The 23,702-nt window shown below is 39.0% G+C and overlaps 2 protein-coding genes and 1 pseudogene across 4 annotated transcripts; 2 read left to right on the forward strand and 1 right to left on the reverse strand.

The window, feature by feature from the left end:
- Positions 1-529: 529 nt before the first annotated feature.
- Positions 530-11,112, reverse strand: LOC144662396 (uncharacterized). 3 transcript variants are annotated; one of them, XM_078523190.1, is made up of 3 exons: positions 10,743-11,112; positions 1,607-2,440; positions 530-1,256 (listed from the first exon to the last, which is right to left on the reverse strand). In XM_078523190.1, the coding sequence occupies exons 1-3, from the start codon at positions 10,762-10,764 to the stop codon at positions 904-906; spliced, it is 1,209 nt and encodes a 402-aa protein (XP_078379316.1). In that variant the 5' UTR covers positions 10,765-11,112; the 3' UTR covers positions 530-903. The 3 variants fall into 3 exon arrangements, with proteins under 3 accessions (XP_078379316.1, XP_078379315.1, XP_078379317.1); XM_078523189.1 differs by lacking the exon at positions 10,743-11,112 and adding an exon at positions 6,507-7,316; XM_078523191.1 differs by lacking the exon at positions 10,743-11,112 and adding an exon at positions 2,531-2,572.
- A 5,083-nt stretch (positions 11,113-16,195) lies between these two features.
- LOC144662217 (trans-1,2-dihydrobenzene-1,2-diol dehydrogenase-like) lies at positions 16,196-19,965 on the forward strand. The gene is made up of 4 exons (XM_078522980.1): positions 16,196-16,581; positions 17,185-17,509; positions 18,641-18,806; positions 19,678-19,965. The coding sequence occupies exons 1-4, from the start codon at positions 16,207-16,209 to the stop codon at positions 19,823-19,825; spliced, it is 1,014 nt and encodes a 337-aa protein (XP_078379106.1). The 5' UTR covers positions 16,196-16,206; the 3' UTR covers positions 19,826-19,965.
- Positions 19,966-22,031: 2,066 nt separating this feature from the next.
- LOC144664099 (neuropeptide FF receptor 2-like) lies at positions 22,032-23,244 on the forward strand (annotated as a pseudogene).
- Positions 23,245-23,702: the final 458 nt, after the last annotated feature.

Genomic DNA, 23,702 nt, shown 5'->3' on the forward strand with positions numbered 1-23,702 from the left:
AATCACGTAGGCAGTAACCCAAGTTGTTTATTGATTAGAATTTTTAAAAAAGATAAATAAATTTACATTCTTTGCCGATATGCACACATCATCAAATTTGTCACTGGATATAAAGACGTTTGCACTCAGCTACAGCGGGAAATAAAGTTGACCCATTGCTATAAATTTCTTCTACACGTTTTAACAATATCAAATAAATTCAACCCTTAAATCGTAATTTTGTTTGTTTTATTTTGTGAATAGAGTCACCATGCTTTATTAGTAGACAAGAACACAAATCTTCACTAGGTATTGGGGGTGTTAAATTAAGCAGAATGTCTCCACGTTTAAGAGCTTTGTATTCATTGGCCCTTAACTGCTCTGGCGTGCCTCCTATTTTCGTGGTCTAGTAGAATCAGTCCATGCACTCTCACTATTTCCTGACCCAATGATTTCCGAAAACTATATAGGACCTGGTCTAAATTTTGTTTCTTCCATTCTGAAATTAAACTATAGTCGGCCAGTAAGAATTCAGGGAAAGGAGTTGTACTACAATAAGGATATAATAAGTGCTTTAAATCTTGCTAAAGAATTTGTGACACTGGTAAATTAAACAAAGGTAAGGTGGGTTTAAAATATGCGTGAGAAAGTCAGGGATTACTTGAAAGAGACTCAAAGTACTCTTTGCAAGTTTCCAACCGAACCTTAAAACGAATCCCTCTATTTACTAAATTAAATTATTTAATTAAAAACCTGATTATAACCCGACAACAAAATATAATATGAGACCTACCTAACACAACTAACGATTGACCATTTACTATCATTTGCGCTTTTACTAAACATGTCTTAGTGAATTTTTGCCACCAAAAACGCTTTCTAATTACAGGCATTTGTCGCACAAAATCCTGTTCATTTAATCGTCTAATCTTTCTTAGCAGTATGTTGAGTTTTGATGTGCCATCTAAGATGCGATGACGTAATAAACGCCTTGTCGCAGAACTGGCATTGGAAGGGCTTTTCTCCTGTATGCGTTCTCTCGTGCGCCTGTAGAGTCCCGTATTGGGTGAATCCTTTGGGGCAGTATCTGCATCTATAGGGCCTCTCTCCTGTGTGTTTGTACATGTGAGTCTGGAGATTTCGGTACTGTGTGAAGGACTTGGGACACACCTTACACTTGTACGGCTTGTCATCGCTATGAATTAGAAGATGGCGCTGCAGATGACCGTAGCGAATGAACGAGGCTGAGCAGATGTCACATTTGAATGGTTTCTCTCCTGTTTCAACAAAATAAAAATGTAATCTTAATATTGTGTATTGCATTTTAGAATAGAAAATAGAAGTTGTTTGAAGGTTTACAAGAGCGCTAACACTGACTGGTGTGTTTGCTTACAGCTATCTTTCCTTGATTTACGAAATTAAACTTGATCAAGGATTTTTTTTGAGCCTCTCCTGTATCCCTTTATAGGTAGTAGTGGCTAAGGTGATACATCGGGTTAGCCAACATTTAGAGTCAAACCACACTTTTTTTATTATTTAAGTGTTCATTTGCCTGGTTTTCTTCAATTTCGCTGTCAAACAAGCTTCTTTTTTCTGATAAATTCAAGAAATAACAAGGCTTGCTTACCTTTGTGGATATACATGTGAGTATGCATCTCGTCTCTCCTTGTGAAGGCGCGCCCGCATTCCTCGCACTTGTAAGGTTTTTCACCAGTATGCAGGCGCACGTGCATCTTGAGAGCACGTGATGTGGTGAAAGCAAATGAGCAGACCTCGCAGACGTATGGCCTCTCCCCTGTATGCATGCGAATATGGGTCTTCAAGCCACTGAGACGTGTGAAATCCTTGGCACACAAACGACACTTGTACTTTTCACCATCCTTGATGAAAAGATCTTTTACTTGTTCACGTGCCAGGAACGTGAACATCGCTGAGAAGGGCAAAGTCCCTGGTGCTCTGGTACTGCCACCCATGTGTGAAAGCACGTGCTTTTGAAAGTTGCCAAACCACGTGAACTCGCGGTCACACTCCTCGCACTTATATGGCTTGTTGTTGTTGTGGATGAGGAGATGGCGCTGAAGGTCACTGGGGCGAGTGAATGACATCACGCAGTAATTGCACTGGAATGGTTTCACCTTGTCCGACTTTTCAGACTCGTCAATGGAGGAAGTGGAATCGTGTGTGGGAGACTTGAACGGTTCTTCCAGGAATGAAGGATGTAGAGAATGTAGAGGCTTAGAGTCGCCCTCGGTGGGTGGGAATAACATAGGAGTCCGCGGATAGCGCGTCATCTGATGCTGAAATTCTTTCACAGCGTTATGAACTGATTCGACGCTTGTCTCGTACTCGGACATATCAAGGGGTTCCCATCCGTCCCATCTTGACTGTTCCATTGGTGATGGTTGGACTGGTTTTTCATCTTCATAGATGGGTATTTTCTCTTCTCTTTTCAATGTTTTGACTGAAAGAAACGAAATGAAAAACGCTCGGTCAGCCTTAGAAATCAAACAGCATTACAACAAAAGGAAATATTACATAGTAAAATCTTGACTTGTTATCCAATGAAAATGCGAGGGTCAATATAATTTTTCACATGACCTGTTCGCTGATAAGCCGTCATTAACATATTAGTACCACTCCAAGGTTAATTTGGCGGTACGCAAGCTACCACTCTTGTTTGGACGCTCAGAATATAATGTACAATCCGGCAAACAGTGCCAGAGGATCCGAATTTATCGAACTCCACAGATACAACGAGAAAAACTTGTAGAAGCGATCATTTAAAAAAAGCGTTAACTGGTGTTTCCCTTATTAAGCGAACCTTGATAAATCATAATGAATTTCCACTGATTAAGAACGAATTAATTGGTCCATCCAATCGTGAATTTTGCTTAAAATTCAGCCGCTTTTAATAACTACTAAACATGGACACACATAGCACCTCTTCCATATTCTAGCAAAACACTTTGTTCCTTTAAGTTAGAGCGAAGACGAAATACATTAATTTTGTGAAGACGGTGTTATAGCTTGACAAGTTAATATTTCAAAAGATGAACTTGGAAATAATAAAATAATCTAGTTGCCATTTCGCATCTCACTGGCTTTCAAAAAAAAGATCTTATTTTCACTTATAAGAACATGTTGCAAATGTTCTTCATTTCCTTTTTTTTTTGACAGTCATACACTCAGAAAATGCAAAACTATAACCATTTACGAAATTATTTGCAAAGACATTTAAACCAGCTCTTTTCGTTCACAAAAGTGATAGTTTGGCTGGGAAATTTTAAGTAGATTTTATTTTTAGCGAATTTTACATAGAAGTTATTTTTAGCGAATAAAGGCAGCCCGAATCGGCACAATCGTTATAAGTGCGTTCGGCGGCAGTATTCAGAGGCCTAAGCACGTTTCTTTTGTTGCGTTCCGAAAAAAAAAAACTTTATTATCACAGCAAGGGTTTCTGTTCTTTACCCAGGAGTATAAATGGGTTACCGGTGAGATGTGAGGGCGACCTGACAGAATGCTTGGGGGGTAACCCGTAATGGACTGACGCGTGAGAACACTACCTTTTTTCGGCGGGAGAAAATTATGGCGAAATGGACACTCGCCTTTTTATAAATATTCTTATTTTTAAAACAATAAAGAAGTTATCAATTTATGGCCAATCAAAGTCTTGACAGAACAGGCAAAGGTGCTTCGTGATTATAATGGAAATGCGTTGCTGCTTGAGAGTTATATTGGACACCTGAACGAAACGTCGCCGGGCCTTTGTTCCTGTTTCTAAAAGATATTGCCCCTCGCAGCGAATTTGTTTTTCAGTAAGATAATGTTTTTGGCGTCAATAAGATGATCATGACTTCGTTGTTCACTTTTCTATTACAGCTCGCACACGCCTTTCTCAAATTTAGCCAACAGTGGAAGCTCCTTGTTGTTAATTTACAGTGTAATTTTGTTCGTAGGCTCTGAGCACTCGTCGATTGTTACGGCCTTGAAATTCCAAGCCGAAAAATTATTCGTTAACTTAAAGAATTGGTTTAAGACTAGTTCTCGATATTTTGTGTTCCTGTTTTTGCAAGAATATACTGTAAACAAATACCTACTGATTAGCTCCAGTTTCGGATGATGTAATCAGTAAACTACCAATGCAAAAAATAAATAAATACGAATAGCAAGTTGAAAGATTCAAATAACAACCACACTTTTTCGAACGAAAATGTTTCGAGAGGCGAAATCATGTGACGACTTTCTAAAGCCTTGGAAATTTGATTTGGTGGTAGATTTTCAGATTTTCTTTAAAAAGAACTATTGTACAACCATTTTGTGTTGTTTTAAAATAACTCAGTGACAGTGGCTTTTATTTTATTATTGCCTTGAGATTCCTTTATAATTGTAGTGTTTTAGTTGTCAGGAACTGTCTTTAAATAGAACTGAACAGGATGAGTGAATTTTTTGCTTTCGTGCACGAAACCGTCAAAATAGCCTAATTTTCGGAAGAAGCTAAGTTTGCGGAGGAAAACTCAGTCAAAACAATTCAATCCATGCACAAAAAGGTATTATTGTTTGTGATTGTTGACTGAATGAATGAACTATAGCTAAAAGTGTCAATCGTGCATTTCTATAATAAAGGTTTTTCGTATAGAATGAGTACTGTTTTGTTTTAAAACGAGAAATTTTTGTACTTAATCAAACCGTTGCCACCTAACGACGAAAGTCTGAAACAAAAAAGTCCAAATTCGTTTAAAATTACACGAGTTTTCTTTCGATTGAATGATACCTAAAATGAAATCAATTGTCCTTAAGGGAAGCCAATTGTACTTTCAGGAAGAAATTAAATCGACTAATTCTTGTGAGACCGTCGCGGTTGCTTTGCCTACGATTTCAGGTGTCGCGTTGAAAGAATAGTCAAATACAGCCTTGACAAGTTTAGCTGGGCGTAATCTTCATAGAACAAATCTGCGCTTAAACCTATGACGAAAGCAAAATCCGAGAGTCCCAAAAGAAGTTTTTTCACTCTATCATTTGAAACGTACTTTACCAAATAAACATGGTGCTACTTTTTTTTCTTTAATTTTCTTGGGGTATATCCGTCATCAGACGTTCTTTAAATCCGTTCAAAATTTTATTATCAAATATAAGACAATCCCTCAAGCTGGGAAATAGTTAATTTTTCACACAAAGATTAAAAGGACTGTACGACACTGCGGTTTAATGAAAGGGATATTTCAAATTTAAGGCGTTTTAAAATCAAGTTAAGGGCGATACATTTATGTCCTTGAATAATTTGTCCTATGTCACTTTTACACTGCGACTTTATGCTTCACTGCCCTTCCATAAAGAAAGTCCTACCCCCGAAAATTTTTCATCACCTTATTTATTTAGCGGTTTAGCCTTAAGAAAAGCTTTCACTTGCCGTTGTCATTTCGTTAAATTTCCGATGAGTTGTTCGTTGCATCTTCTGCTGTCTAAAAGCACATGTTTTTAACGGGTGGGAAAACCATTTCGCTGGGTTAATTTAACTTTCCCTTTATCATCAGAAGATTTAACCTGCGATATGGCAAACAGCTAAATAGAAGTAACATGAATATTTAAAAAGGTTCCTTTCTTGGACTTCCACTTTTAAACACCTGTGTTAAAGAGAGAAGCAATTGTCGAAGCCGATTGACTGCAGGAGCTCTTGTATCTTACGCGGGACGGAAGTTGTGCTTTTCCAATCGTTGGCATTTCGCTCGAATCTCTCCTGTTACCGTTTTCATTTTGATGCACCCTAGAATCTCGTTTATTTACCGCAAATTTAGAACCAATAAAAACATGATATAGATTTATAAACTACTCTTTGTGTACATAGTAGATTTTAATTTCTGTTTCGCGGTTTCTCCTCGTTACGGATATCTCCTAATCTCACGGATTTATAATTTTTAATCATTAGAAATTTTATCGCAATTTCCTATTTTGTAAACTTCGACTCTCGCAGATTTGTCGCTCCGGCCAGTGTTTTGAATGTCGAGAGGATTCAGTGATTCGAAATCAATTTCTCTCCGGCGTAAAGTGCAAAGTGTTTAATTCTGTAAGAGCACTTAGCAAAGCAATTCTTTGAAGGGCCTTGATTGTTGGATTTTAAACTATAAACGATGACAATGTTATCCGTCTTGGAATAAGTTTTTTTTCTTTAAGTGAATTGATTATTTACTTTTCTAGATATAGTGGTTTGTTGATTTTGAATTGCGGGTTGAATGAGCTTTCTTCAGGGTACACTCAGCGGGGAATCTCATTCATTTGACCGATTTTACTACGCTAGGATATGTTAAAACTTGTAGTTAATTTTATCACCTGTGTGGTTTGCCTCTGTGATTCTAAACCATAGTGCAAACGCGTTTTAAATCTTTTAAACAGAGGAAATTCGCTTACGGAAAATTAGCCAGATTGGAGGCGGGCATATTTGACATCTACTTGTTACATCCACAAGCCACAATATTTTGTAAAAGTCGTGATTTTAGCTACTTTCAACAAAGATATCAAAAAAATCGTTTTACCTTCCGCTCCCCTGCTGTGTAGAGACGTAACTCCGGTTGATTTCTTGACCAAGAACGACTTTGGCATAATGAATCGTAACTAAACAACTGTCTTGAGTCTTAAGTAAATATTGGCGTTAGAGAACCTAACAGAGCATCAAGACCTAGATTGACACTGAAATGGTTTTCTCGGGGAGCAATGTAATGTGCAACGCACCTGCCATAAACTGACCAATCACAGGGCTTTACGTACTACAGCGCGCATGCTCGAACCGTGCGCCAAACAATAGAAGAAGCGCACTTGTAAAGAGCGATATTGTTTAACACAGCAATCCGTTAATTATTCCACATTGTTCGTCAGTTTTGTGGCCTAATTGGAGAGTTGTTCGTGTTTGTGGCAAGAAATAATTGTACGGTTTGTACTAGGAGAGTGAACTTCACAGAACAGCTGCTGTTCGACTTATTTATACGGATATGTTACTTTACGTTAATAAAAAGCTCTTTGCAGGAAGGAAGTTTATGCTCAAGAAAACGTACTTTATTTATTTTTTTTCCATTGTGGCACTTCAATACTTTACATTTGCTCAATCACAACATAGGCAAACCTTAAATGTAAACTTTTTTACTCCATTTGAAAATAAAGTAAAATTCACTATCTTCTTTACCCACAAACAATTCATTATGGATGAGTGCGACATTATCGAGGGATTACATTAAGGCTTCGCAATTAAGAGTAGTTCTAATGAATAATTCCGTTTGCTTCAAAGTGCTGCTCGCCGTAATTACCCAACTAAACGCTACCCACATCAGAAGGAAAATTGTAATTGCTATTCATGTTTTGAATCGCAAAAACGCCCAGTAAATAAGATTTTCACGCTTGCACTTAGAAAACTTCCTCTCTTGTGGGAGTATCATTGCATATTCACTTCGCGCGCAAAGAAATCTTCTTTAAACAACCGGTGGTTTGTTTTTAATAGTGAAATAAAATCGGTTATGTTGGGATAGCGTTTGACTGTGATTATTCAATCACCAAACAAACCACAAATTAAAATTTTCGCAAACACACTTTATCTATCTCCACCTGAAGTTAAAAAACAGCTACGGCATATATTATCAAGAACGATGTAATAAATTAGGGGCATCAAAAAAAGTACATGCGGACTCGCTGGTTAATAACAAGTTAAGTTTGCGCGCCGTATTGCGTCTGATTCAACTCTTTCCATGGGAAACCTGAGCCGTTTGTAATAAACGGCGTGATTAATTTAATTTCTGTTGCTAAGCCTCCAGGATTTAACAGTTAACACTAAAACCTTGAGAAAGATTTGAATTACTTTAAAAGGTGATATTTGGCGGTGAATTCACGACTGACATCTGAGAGGACTTAGCTAAAATTTCACCGAAACGCCCATAACAAATTTACGCGTTTAAGTTGCAACCCAGATCTTTGTTTTCCTTCTCTCGTGAAACGATTTTTTTCCTACTTTTTTTCTTTTCTTTTAACACTCATAAATCAAAGATAATTGTACTATGCATATGCTAAAAGCGATCTTTTGTCAAAGAACGCCGAATTGCGTTTGATTCTCGAGTGTAATATTTTCTTTATCTTTGTTTTAGATCTCCGTGTAGGGCCTTCAAAACATCTTGTAAAGAGAAAAGCTACTTTTACATTGGTTTGGAATAAGTACAATAATAACAGTGCGTATGAGAATGATTGAACAAGAAAAACAACTCCAAATTATATCTCTTTGTAGCTCCATGGAGATTTTATTCAAAGGTTCTTTTGTTTGGACCTGATTTATTCCTTCGTATTGTAACCTACATTTTGTGTAACGCTTTCTGTCAAGAATAGATTACCCTTTTTCACTAATTTGGAAATGAATTTCCTGGTTTGGTTGATATTTAACAAAAGAACAAAACAGACTCGCCATGGAAACTAAAGCCGCCTGAGAACACTTCTTTTCACATATATTTTAGCGGCAAAAAAAGTACAGAAATCGTGATTCCTGGAAAATACATTTATATTTACACACCAGGAAGCGCGACAACTCGCTAAGTTTACGCGCAGACAGACTGAACTCTCTTGAAAAAGAAACAAAAAGAATGCTTACAAATCTGTTTAAAACGTGTTTTAAAGAAAAGTTTTTGTGTTCTCAGTTTCTTTAGGCCTACAGCCAAACTGCGTTTTTTCATGAAATAAAAGAAAAACACACAATCATGAATGCAATCAAATTATTAATATTGGTCTTCACTCGGAGCTAGAATCGTGTAAGTTAATTAATGAACTGTTTTGACAGTGAAAAAAAAAACATTAGCATCGAAGGAAGGCCTAGGGATTGAACGAAGCCAAAATAAAACCGACCCTATTTTACGCGATCTATCGATGCTTCAATTTTTGCGCGAGAAACCGCAGCTTCACAATAATCAGCTGACTTACATGTATTGTCACTAAAGAAGAAGACAATTCCATAAACAGGTCCGAGTTGGTATTACTATTGTCCGAGACCCCAAAGTGACGCCAGTTAAATAAAAAAGGAAGAATTGCATTGTTACGCGTTGGGAATAAAATAAATGGAACGGCTCGGGCAAATGTAATCTAATCCTATAGATACTAAACGTTCAATAGTACGCTTCTGCGAAATCACTTTTTATTCATGTACTGTTTTTAACTGCTCGAACAAATACTGTGTTGACACCATGTGGTAGCTCTCTTTGTTTGCAATCTCTTTTAATGAAAAATGTCTACGGAACTAAAATGGTCGTTCTGGAAACTGAGTGGAACTATACATTCAAATTATAGAAGTACTTTAGCCCTGTCGACAAAGAATTTAAAAGTTGTACTATAAAATATATTTACAGACTCAAACAATTTTTTGTCTCCTTGTACGGTTTACAGTAGTTTGTTATTGCAGAAAAAAGACTAATGGTAAAACCCGAAAACTCCCACTTAGCAAATTAAACCAAGATTTAAAAGGTGTCTGGCAAATTATCACAGAAATTAAATAAAGGATAAAAATAAATCCGTTTTCATGATGACAAACTTCTTGGGTAATTAGGAGCAGAGTCGACTTGTTTTATCTCGAAGTAATTCAAAGAAATTTTCGGCCACAGGAAGGTATATATTCTTTAAAAAATGTTTCCATCCAAAATCAATAAAATTGTAAAATTTACGTAATTCTGGGTTTTGAATTCATTGGTGTTAAGATGGGCGAAACTGCAATTAGTACGACACGCATGCGCAATTAGTCGGCGCTTCATCAATCATTCAGACAAAAGTTTCAAAGGAAACGGAATGTCAATTAAGTGTCAACACCTGTGAAAGATACGGGTGTTCTTCAAAGTTCAGCCGAGTCCAACATTTTCACACCTTAAATTAAAGGGTTTGCAATTGTGTTTTAGCCATACAAGTAACATCTGCTAATTGCATTGCCCCTCGGCTGTGTTTTCACGTCTTACAAACACCTTTTTGTAATTCTATTGAAATCTCTTTCTCAGTGTTGGCTTCGTCCATTTATTTAGGGGGTCTCTTGCCGTCATAAAAGGGAGGTAAATGTTTCCCTACGCTCTTCATTACATAACATAAAACCGATTACCTAATTCGTTAGGCGGAACGATACTTAAATTAACTTATTGCTACATATAAGGTTTCCCAGTAGAATAAATGTCTGGAATTATTGTCTAACCGGACACGAACTTTTTTTGTTTCGAAGATTCAGTCATTAGGCGAACTGAGTTAGCCGTCATTCTTGAAGAAAAACTGAACCTAGTGAAACTTTACAAAGCTCTTTACAATCTTCTTCCCTTTTTCTTTCTGTTTGACAACATTATACTTCGTCAGGAAAAAGAGCCCATTCAGAAAAGACACTTGTAAGGCTTTAATTAATTTAATTGGATTCAAAGTTTGCGTTGTTCTCTTTCCTTTTAAATGAAACGTTTTTAGAACACTATAATATTAAATATTCGGTCGAGTGTTTACCTAAATGAAAACGTATCTATTGATAGTTCCGTAGGCCATTTTCCGTTAATGGTCTAAGTACAGAACTCGTCTCAATTAAAAATGTAATTATTAAATTAACCCACAAAAAAGTTTACATGAATGGCTATCTATAAAACCAAATATTTTGCTCATTTGGTTTTGTCTTCTTTGCTACGAGCGACACAGTACCTGTAGCTATAACTCTGATCTTGGAATTGCTCGACTTATTTAATTTTCGCACTTCAAATGAATTTGAATAAAGATAGATTTCCAACTCACGTTACCTTGAAAGAAATCAGACACCATCGGGCTTTTACAGAATCCAGATTCCAAACAACTTAAGGTGATCGAGAAAGAAGACTTGCGTTTCTTTTCTATGACTAACACACGTGTTTGGCACTCGCGCTCTCACATCAATCAGCTACGGGTGAAGTATTATCCGACCATTCATTCACAATACAGTGAATTTCAATCTTATTTTTTACTCCCGTACACAGATAACAGCGTTTATATTATAATGAAGAATACTAGATACAATTATCAACATTTATAACTATGAGTTCACGCCAGCTGTCCTAATAAGAACGGTTTAAGTTTCATTCTTTCCAATCAGAAATAAACGGTTATATTTCTATTTATTCTTGTGAAACCTGCAAGGACACGCGCGCCTGGTCACAACCGAAAGTCAAAAATAGCAAAATTTATTGTGGTACTACGATGTATATATTTAACTTCGAATAATAAAAAAGAGTAAAAATGACAAAGAGGAACTACAAAATCGTTAAAAAGGCTAGCTACACCTAAATTTCAATTCAGTGTTCTAAGAGTTATTGAACTGGTGCAAATTTCTGTTACCCGTTAAGAAAACAATCAGCTAACATGGAACCGAGAAACGGGTGTATTGAATGTACAATGTACAACGGATAGTCAATTGGGCAGACTACTGCAAATTTTCGTTAAAAGGCTCATCCAGCCGAGATATTTAAATGCAGTGGCAACTCCGGCTTTATTGTCCTCAGCCACCAGAAAGTTCACGCTAGTAGTAAGTTGTGTTAAAGGTTTTCTAATTATTGGAGCTCGCTCAAATTGCAAAAGTTGTTAGTACATCATTAAACAAGGCCAAGGTTTTTTGTTTATAGAACGGGCAAAAGACGTAAAAGTTTCAGAAAAATTGTATTAACTGCAATATGTTTATACCGACGATAAAAATTTAACGATCGTTGTCTTCGTTTTTTTTTTGTTTAATTTTAATTGAGCCAGTGAGATAAGTACGAAACTGACTTTATATAAGTAAAGCCCAGCGCTTGCATTATCAGTATCGACTAGGCTACTTCTCGTTTGAAAATTATTTTCCCATCAAAGGGGGCCTGATATTTCTCTCCATTTCTCTACCAACATTGCTTTTGGATGGCAACAACAAGAAATATGACTTTTAAACAGAAATTTCTCAATATTGTGAAGGAAGAAAGGAGATTTCTTGGCCTCGTGTTTATGTACTGTGCAGTCTTCGTTTAACCGAAAAAGTATAACCGATCCCCCTCTGTTGTACTTAGCAGCTAAATTGAATCCAAGCTTTATTTGATGAAATAATTTTGATATTTCTCCTAACAGGAAATATTTTACCCTGCTGTTTAGAACAATATTTGTTGCCATTTCCCATTTGTGCGACAATACGGTCAATACCCGTAATAGATTTAAACAAGCGTAGGTAAACATATAGTGCAAGCAGGCGAGCACAGAGGGATGTCTGAAATTCAGGCTACGGTAAACAAATTTTGAATTTTATTGACTAAGTTGTTAGACAATGTATCTTCCACTCTATGTGAGATACGACACCTTTGGTTTACTTTTTTGAACTAGTCTATTAAACGCTCTTTTCGGAAATCAGTGAATGCTCTACAAAAAGCCGACTATAAAATTTGGATAATTTTCTACGTCTATATATTCATAACACTACTCTTATTGACGGGTATACCTGCTTTTTGAACGAAGACCCAAAAATGCGAATATATCATTTCAGAGAGCATAAAGATATTAACAATTTTGCAGTGCGATGGCTGACACTGAAATAATAAAACATATCTTTTATCGTATTGTGGAAAATTTCATTTTCATGTATCATTTAGTTTATGCCACGATCAAACAAAAAATCGAACCGCCATCGCTCATACAAAACTAAAATTCTAATACGAAAATAGGTAAAGCTAGAAGTTGGTACCGCTAATTCGTCGTACTTTTTGAGCATATGAAGGAAGCTTCTCAGGAGCCTGCTTTGGTTTTATCGTTTCCACAGACTGTAGAACCAGCAGACTGTCCGCCTTTCAAATGGTAGTTTGGATAATTCTGCCGAGACAGAGGTATCGCCGCAGTATAATTTTTTCATAGGCGCCTCGTATGTGCGGGCAGTACGGCCTAGTCAGGCCTACGTTAATTGTTTCTAGTGTGGTTTTCAATTCTCTGTTTAGCGTTTAAGGGGATTAAGGACCTAAACTACTTTAGCTTGCTGGCAAATGTTAATTATAAAATGAATTAAAGTGGCCGTACATTTTAAAATCAGTCGAAAATCAGCGTAGTGAACCTTCTGAGACGTGTTTCACTTTTCACTCAAGAGTACAGCCTTAAAATAAAGATAAAATAAAAACTGTTCCTTTAGAATCATAACCCTAATGTGAACATAAAAACTCTCCCTGTAGGGTTAACATGCATTATAGTGCTTGTTGAGAGAATTTGAACTTTTCCCCTAGAACATACGAAGTAGCGTAAGTTATATACATGTATTGCTTGCACAAATATCAGAAATCTCTTTCCTGTAAGATAAAATAGAATGATAAATTTTGATGAATGGCTTCCACGTGACACAAGTAGGGTAAATTTTAGCATCAGGGAAAATCACTGAAGCAGTTTATTTAGGTCTGGAATTAGTTGCGCTAGCTTTCGTCACAGCAGATTAGTAACAGGCGAAACTTTTCCTAACCCTAAACGAGAATTTTTAATGCTTACGAACATATTCCGAGCAACCCTTGATAGGACTTATTAAAAAATAGTCTGCCAACTTCATTTCTTTGCTGAATTGAACTAAAACCAGTGTAACGTACAAAGGTGACCTGAGCAAGAAAAACCTAGACTAATAGCGCTCCCTCTTTAATCTTCTCTTGGAGTCTCTCCTCTTGCGTCCCCAGAACCCACCTCGTCCTCAGGAACGCGCGCGGGCACTGGGAACGAGATTTCTTTTCCTGGATCGAGCAAGAACGTTCTTTTCAACCGTAAGCTCGAACGTACGGTATTGTGGTAGTTATGGTGCTGTATTGTTACCGTTTCAAACGCATCTTATATATATAAAAAAAGAGTGTATACTGTTAGCGGTACCAAAATAATGAAAGGACCACTTGTACAAACAGCAGCGAAGTGAAGCCGGATCTTGGCGTAGATCAGGATCAGCAATATCCCGGCAATATAGAGTAAAACGATAAACCAAATGCAAGGCTGATCGGACAGCTAAAAGGCTAAATAAATTTTATTGCCCAATATTTCGGCTAGACAAACCAACTTTGTCCAGGGGCTGAAAAAGCTGAGTAAAACTATATTGTTAGGGGCTACTAATTTTAGCAATTTTTCATAGTGAGTATTTTTTGGCTATTGCGAACATTTTGAACGAACATTTCGCTACAATAGGAGAGAAACTAGCCAGCGGCCTTCCTCAAGCAGAGCGACAGCACCCCTTAGCAAACCTATCCCGTGTCACACCCACGGTAATGACAATTGATCTAACAACAGATATTCTCAAGAAGGCGCTTTTTAAGTTGAAACCAGACAAAGCAAGTGGCCCGGACCACGTTTCCTCCAAACTTCTAAAGTATGCTGGTAATGTCATCATACCGTCACTGATGTCTGTCTTCACTGCGAGTACTGCATCCAATACTGTCCCTGCTACTTGGAAATTAGCTAATGTGTCGTCATTATATAAAAATGGTGACGAGACAGACAAGCATAACTATCGTCCGATATCCCTTTTGTCCGTTCCTGGGAAGCTGATGGAGTCATGTGTGGGCTCCATCATCACCACGCATATAACAAATCACGACTTAAGTAGCAGGAATCAGTGGGCATACAGAAAGGGCTATTCGACAGAACTGCTGCTGGTGAAGATGACTGAAGACTGGAGAACAGCGCTGGACAGTAAACTGGTGGTGGGAATAGTGTTTGTGGACTTCCGCAAAGCCTTTGATTCTATATCCCACTCGCTGCTGCTACAAAAACTCCAAGGGCTTGGCATTTCAGGAGACCTTTGGTCTTGGATCAAGGACTACCTTTCAGAAAGAACTCAGGTCACAGTAATTAACGGCAGTCGATCCAGCCTACAGACAGTGAAATTTGGCGTACCACAAGGATCTGTTCTTGGTCCTCTACTTTTTGCATTGTTCTGCAATGATCTGCCAAATATAACCGATGGTAGTGAAGGAGAACTACATATGTATGCTGATGATACAACCATCTACGTCGCGGCCACATGTCCGGACAAGGTAGCCAACGTGCTAAATTACATCTTACGGAAATTATATCGCTGGTGTTGTCAAAATTTGCTGACGCCACACCCGGGAAAAACAGAATATATGCTGCTATACCGAGGATCGTTTACTGGCCCTTTACAAAGCATTAAGCTTGGGGAAAATAACATCAGGCAAGTCACCTCAGCAAGGTGTCTAGGTGTCCAAATAGACAGTGCGCTCAAATGGAACATTCATGTCAAAGAACTGTGTAAACGTTTCACCCAGAAACTGAACCTTTTGAGATCATTGTATTTTTTGCCAATTCCTGCGAGAGTTGACTTTTATTTTAAAGTAATTTTACCGTCTGTAATGTACGGTATTATAGTCTGGGGGTCGTGTGGCTCAACTCTTTTCAGTGACTTAGAAAAAATCCATGTGCGTGCCGCCAAGTTAATTTTCGACTTAGACTGGTTCACCCCTTCAGAGGACGTACTGCGTCAAGCGAAGTGGATACCATTGAGGCAAATGTATATCCGTAGGGTACTTTGTTTTGTCTTCAAATGTGTATCTGGAGGTGCTCCGGTCCAATTACAACACTTGTGGACGGAGCAGAAGACTAATTATAATCTTAGAAGGAAAAATTGCTTGTCAGTACCAAGACCAAAGACTGACTTTCTCAAAAAGTCGATTACTTATGAAGGGGCCACATTATGGAACTCTTTGAATAACGAGGCCCGCCTTAAAGAATCGTTGGCAAGTTAAGGATGCTTTGAAAGTATTAGGCATTTAGAGGCTGTGTATTTTTTGTTTGTTTGGAATGCTTAGTTTGTAGTCTTTATTTGTTATTTAAGAGTTTAGTTAGCTTCATAATAGTAATTTGTAAACACGACCACATCAGCTATGCTGCAAAACATTTATCGTGTATAAATAAAAGCTTTTATTATTATTATTATTATTATTTAAAAAAAAATTTCAGTAAAGCCCGTGGTCTGTTGTGCAATTGTCTTTCCTTGACGTTGATACATTGCGTGACCTTTCGTAGCGATATTTTTCATATATTTTGATTGCATTGCATAATTCCCTCGAAAAGGTACGTATATTCTATTTCTGACCAAATAAAAATCTTTGAAACGGGCGCAAAAGCCCCCCCCCCCGGTGGGGGGTGAAAGGGGGCTCCCCTCGTTTTGTGTCACGCAACACTCGTGAATCATGTTCGAACCTGTTTCAAGTGTTTTCAAGGGGATTTTTGTACCCACCCAACATGGCTGCAAGCGCAACACGATGGGGAATTTGTGGCGCAGGTCAAATCGCTCACGATTTCATGGTGGCCATGAAAACATTACCAGAAAACGATCACAAGGTTGTTGCAGTGTCTGCTCGTTCTTTAGAGAGGGCAGCCGAGTTTGCAAATAGACACAACATCGAAAAAGCGTACGGTTCGTACGAAGAACTTGCCAACGACAAGAACGTAGAAGTTGTTTATGTCAGTACCATCGCTCCCGTACATGCTTCGCTTTGTAAACTAGCCCTGAATCATGGCAAACATGTCCTTTGTGAAACACCAATGACGATGAACCTGAAGGACACCAAGGAACTGTTTGAACTTGCTAAGGCGAAAGGATTGTTCATTATGGAGGTGAGATATCTACTTCAGCTTTATTACTCTCGACTTTTTAAAATTTCGGTAATTTCTTGACATTCTCTGTCTTTGTTATTCTTTGAACGCACGATTTTGGAGTTAAAATATTAAAAAAATATTTGTATATCTTTGTATCACTGCTATTAATTTCGCTGAAATCTCAGCCTCGTCAGGCATGTTCCACCATCTTGGATTCTAGATGCCTCTAAAAATGGGGGTATGCTTGTAGAGTTGTAAATTTCGGATTTTTGGTCTCATTTTGGTTTGCACAAGGAGAAATATACAAATATAAATTATATTTTTTAGCATTTTGGTATCTTTTGGGGGTCCGAAGTTCTCATGACATGTGTAGGTTGGTCTCTTTTCAAAATGTCTTGATTGGGAGCCCCCCCACCCCCCCCTCCCTGATCGAAGATCAGTTGGATCATGGTGCATCAAAGAAACAGATGAAAAAAAAAAGATGGCGGCAAAGATGGCGGCTGCCAAGGCGAATCTCCGTAGTAGACCGTAGTAAACGGGAATTTTCCACCCTTCCCGTCATGAATACTTGCCTAGGGTAAATTCATCGGTTCCTATGATTAATGGCTTTTATTTCTTTAGGCATTATGGACAAGGTTCCTTCCACTGTATGCAGATGTCAAGAACCTGGTTGATTCAAATGCTCTGGGAGAGATTCGAGTTGCTATGGTCTCCTGTGGGATAAACTGCGACAGTGTAGAACGACTGCAAGACCCCAACCAGGGGGGAAGTGCACTACTGAACTTAGGAATCTACTGTTTGCATGTTATGGACATGATCTTTGGAGGTGAAGAACCTTTAAGTATATCCGCAGCTGGACAGAAGACGCCTGCTGGTGCGGACTCAACACTTACAGTGACAATGCTTTATAAAGGAAACAAAACAGCTTCTTCAATTATAAGCATAGGTGAGTAATAATGATGATAATGATGATGACAACGGTGGCAACAATGACAATTTTGACGACAATAATAGGCATGAGGGATCAGGATGGGGGATGGGAACAAAGATGATTAGAGATGGGGACAAATTATAACCATTAGAGTATGAGGGAGTGAACATAGGCGTACGAGGAGGGGGGCTGCAGCCCCCCCCCCCTCCCCCAGTGCCAAAATTTTTCGGGCAAACTGCTTAGAATTTGGGCAACAAGCCTAAAGAAAAAAATTGAAAAAAAAAGGGGAAAAGTCTAGTCTACATTATGTTCAAAACGAATTACATCAACAGAAAAAGTATCGTTTCGTCTCGCAAATTGCTATAATCATGTTCGATTTTTCTCCCAAATTCTGCGTGACTCCTCAGTTTTAAACAGTTGCAATCAATTTTTCCGTAGCTTGAGCGTTTTCGCACGGTGGATTTAGTGCAAGACCTTGAAGCTGTTATAAATGTGATGAAGCTGATGCTTTCGACTCAAACGTTTAGTTCTCAGGGATAACTTGAAACTTTCAACGAAATGTTTTAAAACCCATTCATCCTACCCCTAAGAACGACTGCGTGTGAGGCTACATTCATCCCTGCATGTTTTACACGCTTTTGTATTACTTTCAAATGGGGGAATAACAATGTAAAGTGGTTCCCCAAAATTAATATATTTTTTTCTGAAGTAGATTGAATAAATAAAAGATATCCGAAAAAGGATTCAGTGCATTGACATCTTCGGATAACGCCACGAAATTAATTTAAGATCTTAAGCAAGCAGGCGAAAATTGTACACAACTATTTCAATGCATGTTTTATTTTTCAATGACAACAACAACAATTTTATTACCAAAAAAGACATTACATGCCTCTTTATTTGGCTTTCAGCCCGTGCCATTTATTTTCGGGCAAAAAGGTCTCCGCCCCCCCAGGACCGAAGGTGCCCGTACGCCTATGGTAGTGAATGTGGCAGGGTAATTTGCAGAAGGTCATAGCTTCAACTAACTCAGATTGTTTTTCCAAGAACCTTCACAGGGCAAACTCAAACAGATTTTACTTTTAAAAGATCATCTAGCAAAGCTTTATTTTTAGCTGCTTTATGCCACTTTTCTATCACTTTTAGCTGCAAACCTTCCCAATGATGCCACAGTTGTAGGATCGCAAGGCTCTCTGACCATTCATGCACCGTTCCACGGTCCCACACGCTACACTACTCCAGCTGGAACAAAGGAATACCCTCTTCCACAACCTTCCATGCCTATGAATTTTGAGAACAGCACTGGAATGAGGTAAGGGTAAATCATCAAGTGGGCAATACAATACTGTGTTATCAGTAACATAGTCACGCAATGCATGCAAAGAACTACAGCTTCATAGATTTTTCTTCATGCATTGCATGACTATAATTCTGGGGCGAAGAATATCATTCATGTTGTTATACAATCAGTCTGAAATATTTTTTTCAAAATCCTTACCTGGTTTATAGCACATAATCTATTTCGTGTCAGCGGCAGGTCCAGAGTAACCAGAAATCATGCCCTCCCTCCCTACTACCCGGGGGGGGGGGGTGGACTCCCATATGAAAGGGATGGGGATGCTCGTCAGAAATTTTAAAAAGGACCCCTAAAAGAGACCAATCTGGGCATGGCTGAAGCTTTTTGGGGCCCCTAAAAGATACAAAAATACTAAAAATATGTGTGGAACCCTAAACCAGACCTTGATGGCTAAAATTATTGGCGTTTTTCGCGGAACACACTATGTGAGATAAAAAATCAGAAATTTACACCCCTAAGTGAGACGATGAGCATCCCCATCCCTTTCATATGGGAGTCCTCCCCCGGGGCCCTACTACTACTGATCGCAGGTTAGGTCCAGAGGTGCTCAAAGGGAGGTGTGGGGAGTGGCCAAGGAAACATTGTCTCCTTCTTGCTCTTTCTTTGAACACAGGGACAGTTAGTCAGGGTGGAACAAAACTCAGTGTGATGCAAGACTTAACGAATGGCAAAACCTTTGTCACAGCAATTTTGCCGCACTTTAGCTTCAATCCTCCAAGGTTAACTCCCCTCTGGGTCTGAAAGGATGCTTATAGCGGAACCAGAAGGCAGATGGACCTTTTACTCCACAATTTTTTAACTCTTTATTTTTTTTGTCATTTTATAGATACGAAATTCAAGCAGTCAGACAAAGTTTATTGTCAGGTGAACTGGAGAATTCTGCAATGCCGTGGAAGACCACAGAAAAAATATTTCGTTGGATGGACGAGATCCGTCATTGGTTGATTGGTGTAGTTTTTAAAGGGGACATGTAGGCAGATTTTCGGCTGAGGGGCAGAAATAAGCTTTTAGATAATAGCGTTTGTAAAAGCCCTCAATATAGAACTTATATTTAACCCCTTGCATAAATAGCACACTGCTTATTAGAATAGCACTCCTGTTTATAGCCTATGAATAATTACGGAAAATATAGACGGCAAACTGATCCTGACGGCTAAAGCGGTCAAAAATAAACAAAGTGGATAAAAAGAAAAAAACTAGAATATATTGAAAAAGCTTTGCTCTATATATTTTCCGTTTTGACTTAGTTACTGATCCAGGTCTTCAATAGATCCGGCACCACTCATCGGTTTGTCGCTGTGATATTGCAGTATTTTATTATATTTGTATGAATAATTAGGTATTAAAATAGAATAGAGCAATTTTCACTTGACTGCCAAAAGTAATAATTTATAAGCGTTTGTTCTGGTTTTGCATTACTACCTTAGGCGATTAAAAAAACTCACGCTACTTTCTTATCCAATCAGAAGTAAAACCAAAACCAATCGAGATGCGTTCACACACGTTTTTCCTCCGCTTGGTGTGTGAGAGAGACAAAAGGAAACAAGGCCTAGCGGAGGGGGGGGGGCATGGGGGGCAGTTGCCCCCACCAGGAAAACTAAAAACTAAGAACACTAAAGAAATAAAAAGGAAAAAGTAAAATAAAATAACCCAGTTGCCCGTGCCAGGAAAACTTGCCCCCGCAGTCAAAAAATCCTAGGTACGGCCCTAAACTAGATTGTATTCCGCGTCCTTTCGACACTGTTCGATTCAGCTGCTCAGCGCAACTTTATGAGAAGCTGTCAAGAAAGTTTGAGATACAAATTAAGTTTTTCACTCACTTTAGTGGCATGTCAGAAGAGAGTGACAACAAACACAACATTTGTAAAGTTTTATTTCTATTGGTGGCCATCTGGTATCTTTTTTTTCCCTCAGCGCCAAGCTTGTTTTAAATTCAAACAAATTGAAATATGTTGCGGTTTAATTAACGTACAAGAGTTTACTTCAGCATTAAATCAGAAAAGTAGGTAGACTATCATGCTTTAGCATAACCATACTGACCGTCTATTGGTAATCGCGCCATCTGATTGGCTATACAGGTGCCGTCTATTTGTTAAATAGAAACCTCGAGCTCACCGTCTAATTGTTAAATAGTCGCTCATTTCTCTCACGTGAGCGAGCGAACATCACCTGGCAGGTAATCTCATATAGATCTCGTACCCACTCCCGAGTGAGCAGATCTGGGTACGACATAATCTGACGCGCTCGTGCGAAATCATTTCGCGCGCGCACGTGCCCGCTGTATGGTGTTTTGCATAATGCTATTGGAAACATATCCTTCGGCAAGATGGGACACTTGCCGGAAGCAGACTTTACTATATTCGTAGACTAAGGATTAGAACGAATGAATTAATGCTAATGACGAAAATGCAATTCAACACTATTAATTAAAAAATGCATTTCAATTTTGGCATTTATTTACTCGAGAGATAATGTACTGTTCAGTTTCTTTTTAATGAAAGCTATTGGGCTATACTTTCATTTGGTATTGTTAATTATGTTTCACATTCATACATAATTAGCAGCTACAGAAAACTGATCATGGCCGATCTAAAAAGATTTTGTAACTAAGACGTCCTTTAAATTAGCTAATCTTCTCTTTTCCTGCGAAAACAGTCGATTGCAGAATTGAAAACAAAACTATTGGATACGCTGCCAAAATAATACGTCAACAAAAGCTAATAAAAGTCATCAGGGTTGACAGAAGAAATTAAACTGTGACTGTTAACCGCCAAAAAACACTTTATATTTTATCTTTTTCCGGTTTTCGTTTATCTTAATAGCAAGAGGGATCACTTTTAGTCTTATTTGAGCTCAGCCGTCGAAGAAATAACCATTACTTAGGCTTAAGATAAGGTAAGATAATGAGTCGCAGAAACAAGAATATAAGGGCGGCGCTTTCCATTAGTCCGAACTGCCTCGTCGGTCCTGTGGTTTTGAATGTGAAATGGGCCTTTTCCACGAGATTTCCCACAAATCCACCACAACAGTGTCTAATATTTAATGCATTGACTGATTTGACAGGACAAATCTGACTAACAACGGAATCCTTTTCTCTGGTCTGGCAGGCCAGTTCTGACAAATGGAAAGCGCCCTTAATGTATTCCATGTACAGATGAAACCGCTAAACAAATGAAAAAAAAGAAAGGTTAGTTCCTGCCCAGAAAATAGGGAACATATACTTCTTAACGTTTTCTTCTAAATGTTTTTGCGTGTTTTTTAAACCCTTTTTACCTCAGCATTTTCTACGCTTCTTAATATGAGGGACAACGCTACCGCGATAGTGCCTACTGCAATGTCTCCCTCCTTCCTCCCAAGCCACATTCATAACTCAACAGAAACGCTCCCTGCCCCTGGGGGATCCCCGGTCCCGCGCCACATTCAGATCGGAGTCACAATCCTTGCCGTGATTGTTATCATCCTGGCAATGATCGGTAATACGCTGGTGATTTACATCGTGTGCACAGTAAACCACATGCGCAGCTCAACAAACACTCTCATCGCCAACATGGCCGTGGCCGATCTTCTTATGACCATAGATATTCCGTACATACTCAAATGGGTCTACGCGTGGGATCATTGGTTTGGCACCATCATGGGCACCGTGTTATGCAAATGCTTTCACTCTGCTCAAGTGGGATCCGTAGCCGCCTCAGTGTTCAGTTTAGTGGCGATTTCTCTCGATCGAAGTTTTGCCATTCTATTTCCAATGAAGAAGATCATGACTGGAAACATTTTGCGTTTCGTGATCGTGATGACATGGCTAGGAGCGCTGGCGTTAACTGTTCCACCCATGGTAGCTATAGCGGTCGAGAATACACAACAAGTAGGAACGGAGATTATGATCTGCCGAGACAACTGGCCACCGATGTCACAAAACACCTATCATATATTTGTATTCACGACTGCCTACATCATTCCGTTGTCGATTATTGCTGTATTTTACTGCTTGGCGGGATTACGCCTTTGGAGAAGAAAACTTCCTGGACATCATAATCCGACTGCACACAAAACAGTCCAAGCTACAAGTAGACGCGCGACTGTTATGTTAATAACAGTGATTGTTATTTTCGCTCTCTCGTGGCTTCCATTTCAAGCATTGGATATGATAAAAGTTTATTAGCCAACCCTTCTGTCCCATATTCCTTTGGAAGTTCATTATGTTATCCCGTGGTTTGGTTATTGTAACAGCGCCATTAATCCAATTCTTTATGTGATATTCTCAGAGAACTATCGTCAAGAATTTTACTGGATTCTATGCAGGAGGCCAAGCCGAGTGGACCGCAACAGAGCGGAAATACATCGCGTCAGGGAAAGAGCCGATGATCGTAAAAAGTGGGAAACGGCTCTCTAGTCGGTGAATCCTGAGCTGCTGAGAAGGCAGAATGATAGGTGACTGACTGACTGACTGTCTGACCGACTGACCGACTGACTGACTGACTGACTGACTGTCTGACCGACTGACTGACTGACTGACTGACTGACTGACTGACTGGCGGATTGGCTGACTGACTGACTGACTGGCGGACTGGCTGGCTGGTTGATCGCATGCGTGACCGACCGACCCACCGACCGACCGACCGACCGACCGACCGGCTGGCCGACCGACTGACTGACTGACTAGCGGACTGGCGGACTGGCTGGCTGGCTGATCGCATGCGTGACCGACCGACCCACCGACCGACCGACCGACCGACCGACCGACCGACCGACCGGCTGGCCGACCGACTGACTGACTGACTAGCGGACTGGCTGACTGGCTGGCTGATCGCATGACTGACTGAGTGACTGACTGACTGACTTAATTTTCTG

This window comes from Oculina patagonica, chromosome 8 (genome assembly GCF_052425735.1).
Source record: "Oculina patagonica isolate OP01 chromosome 8, crgOcupat, whole genome shotgun sequence".
NCBI classification, from domain to species: Eukaryota; Metazoa; Cnidaria; class Anthozoa; order Scleractinia; family Oculinidae; genus Oculina; species Oculina patagonica.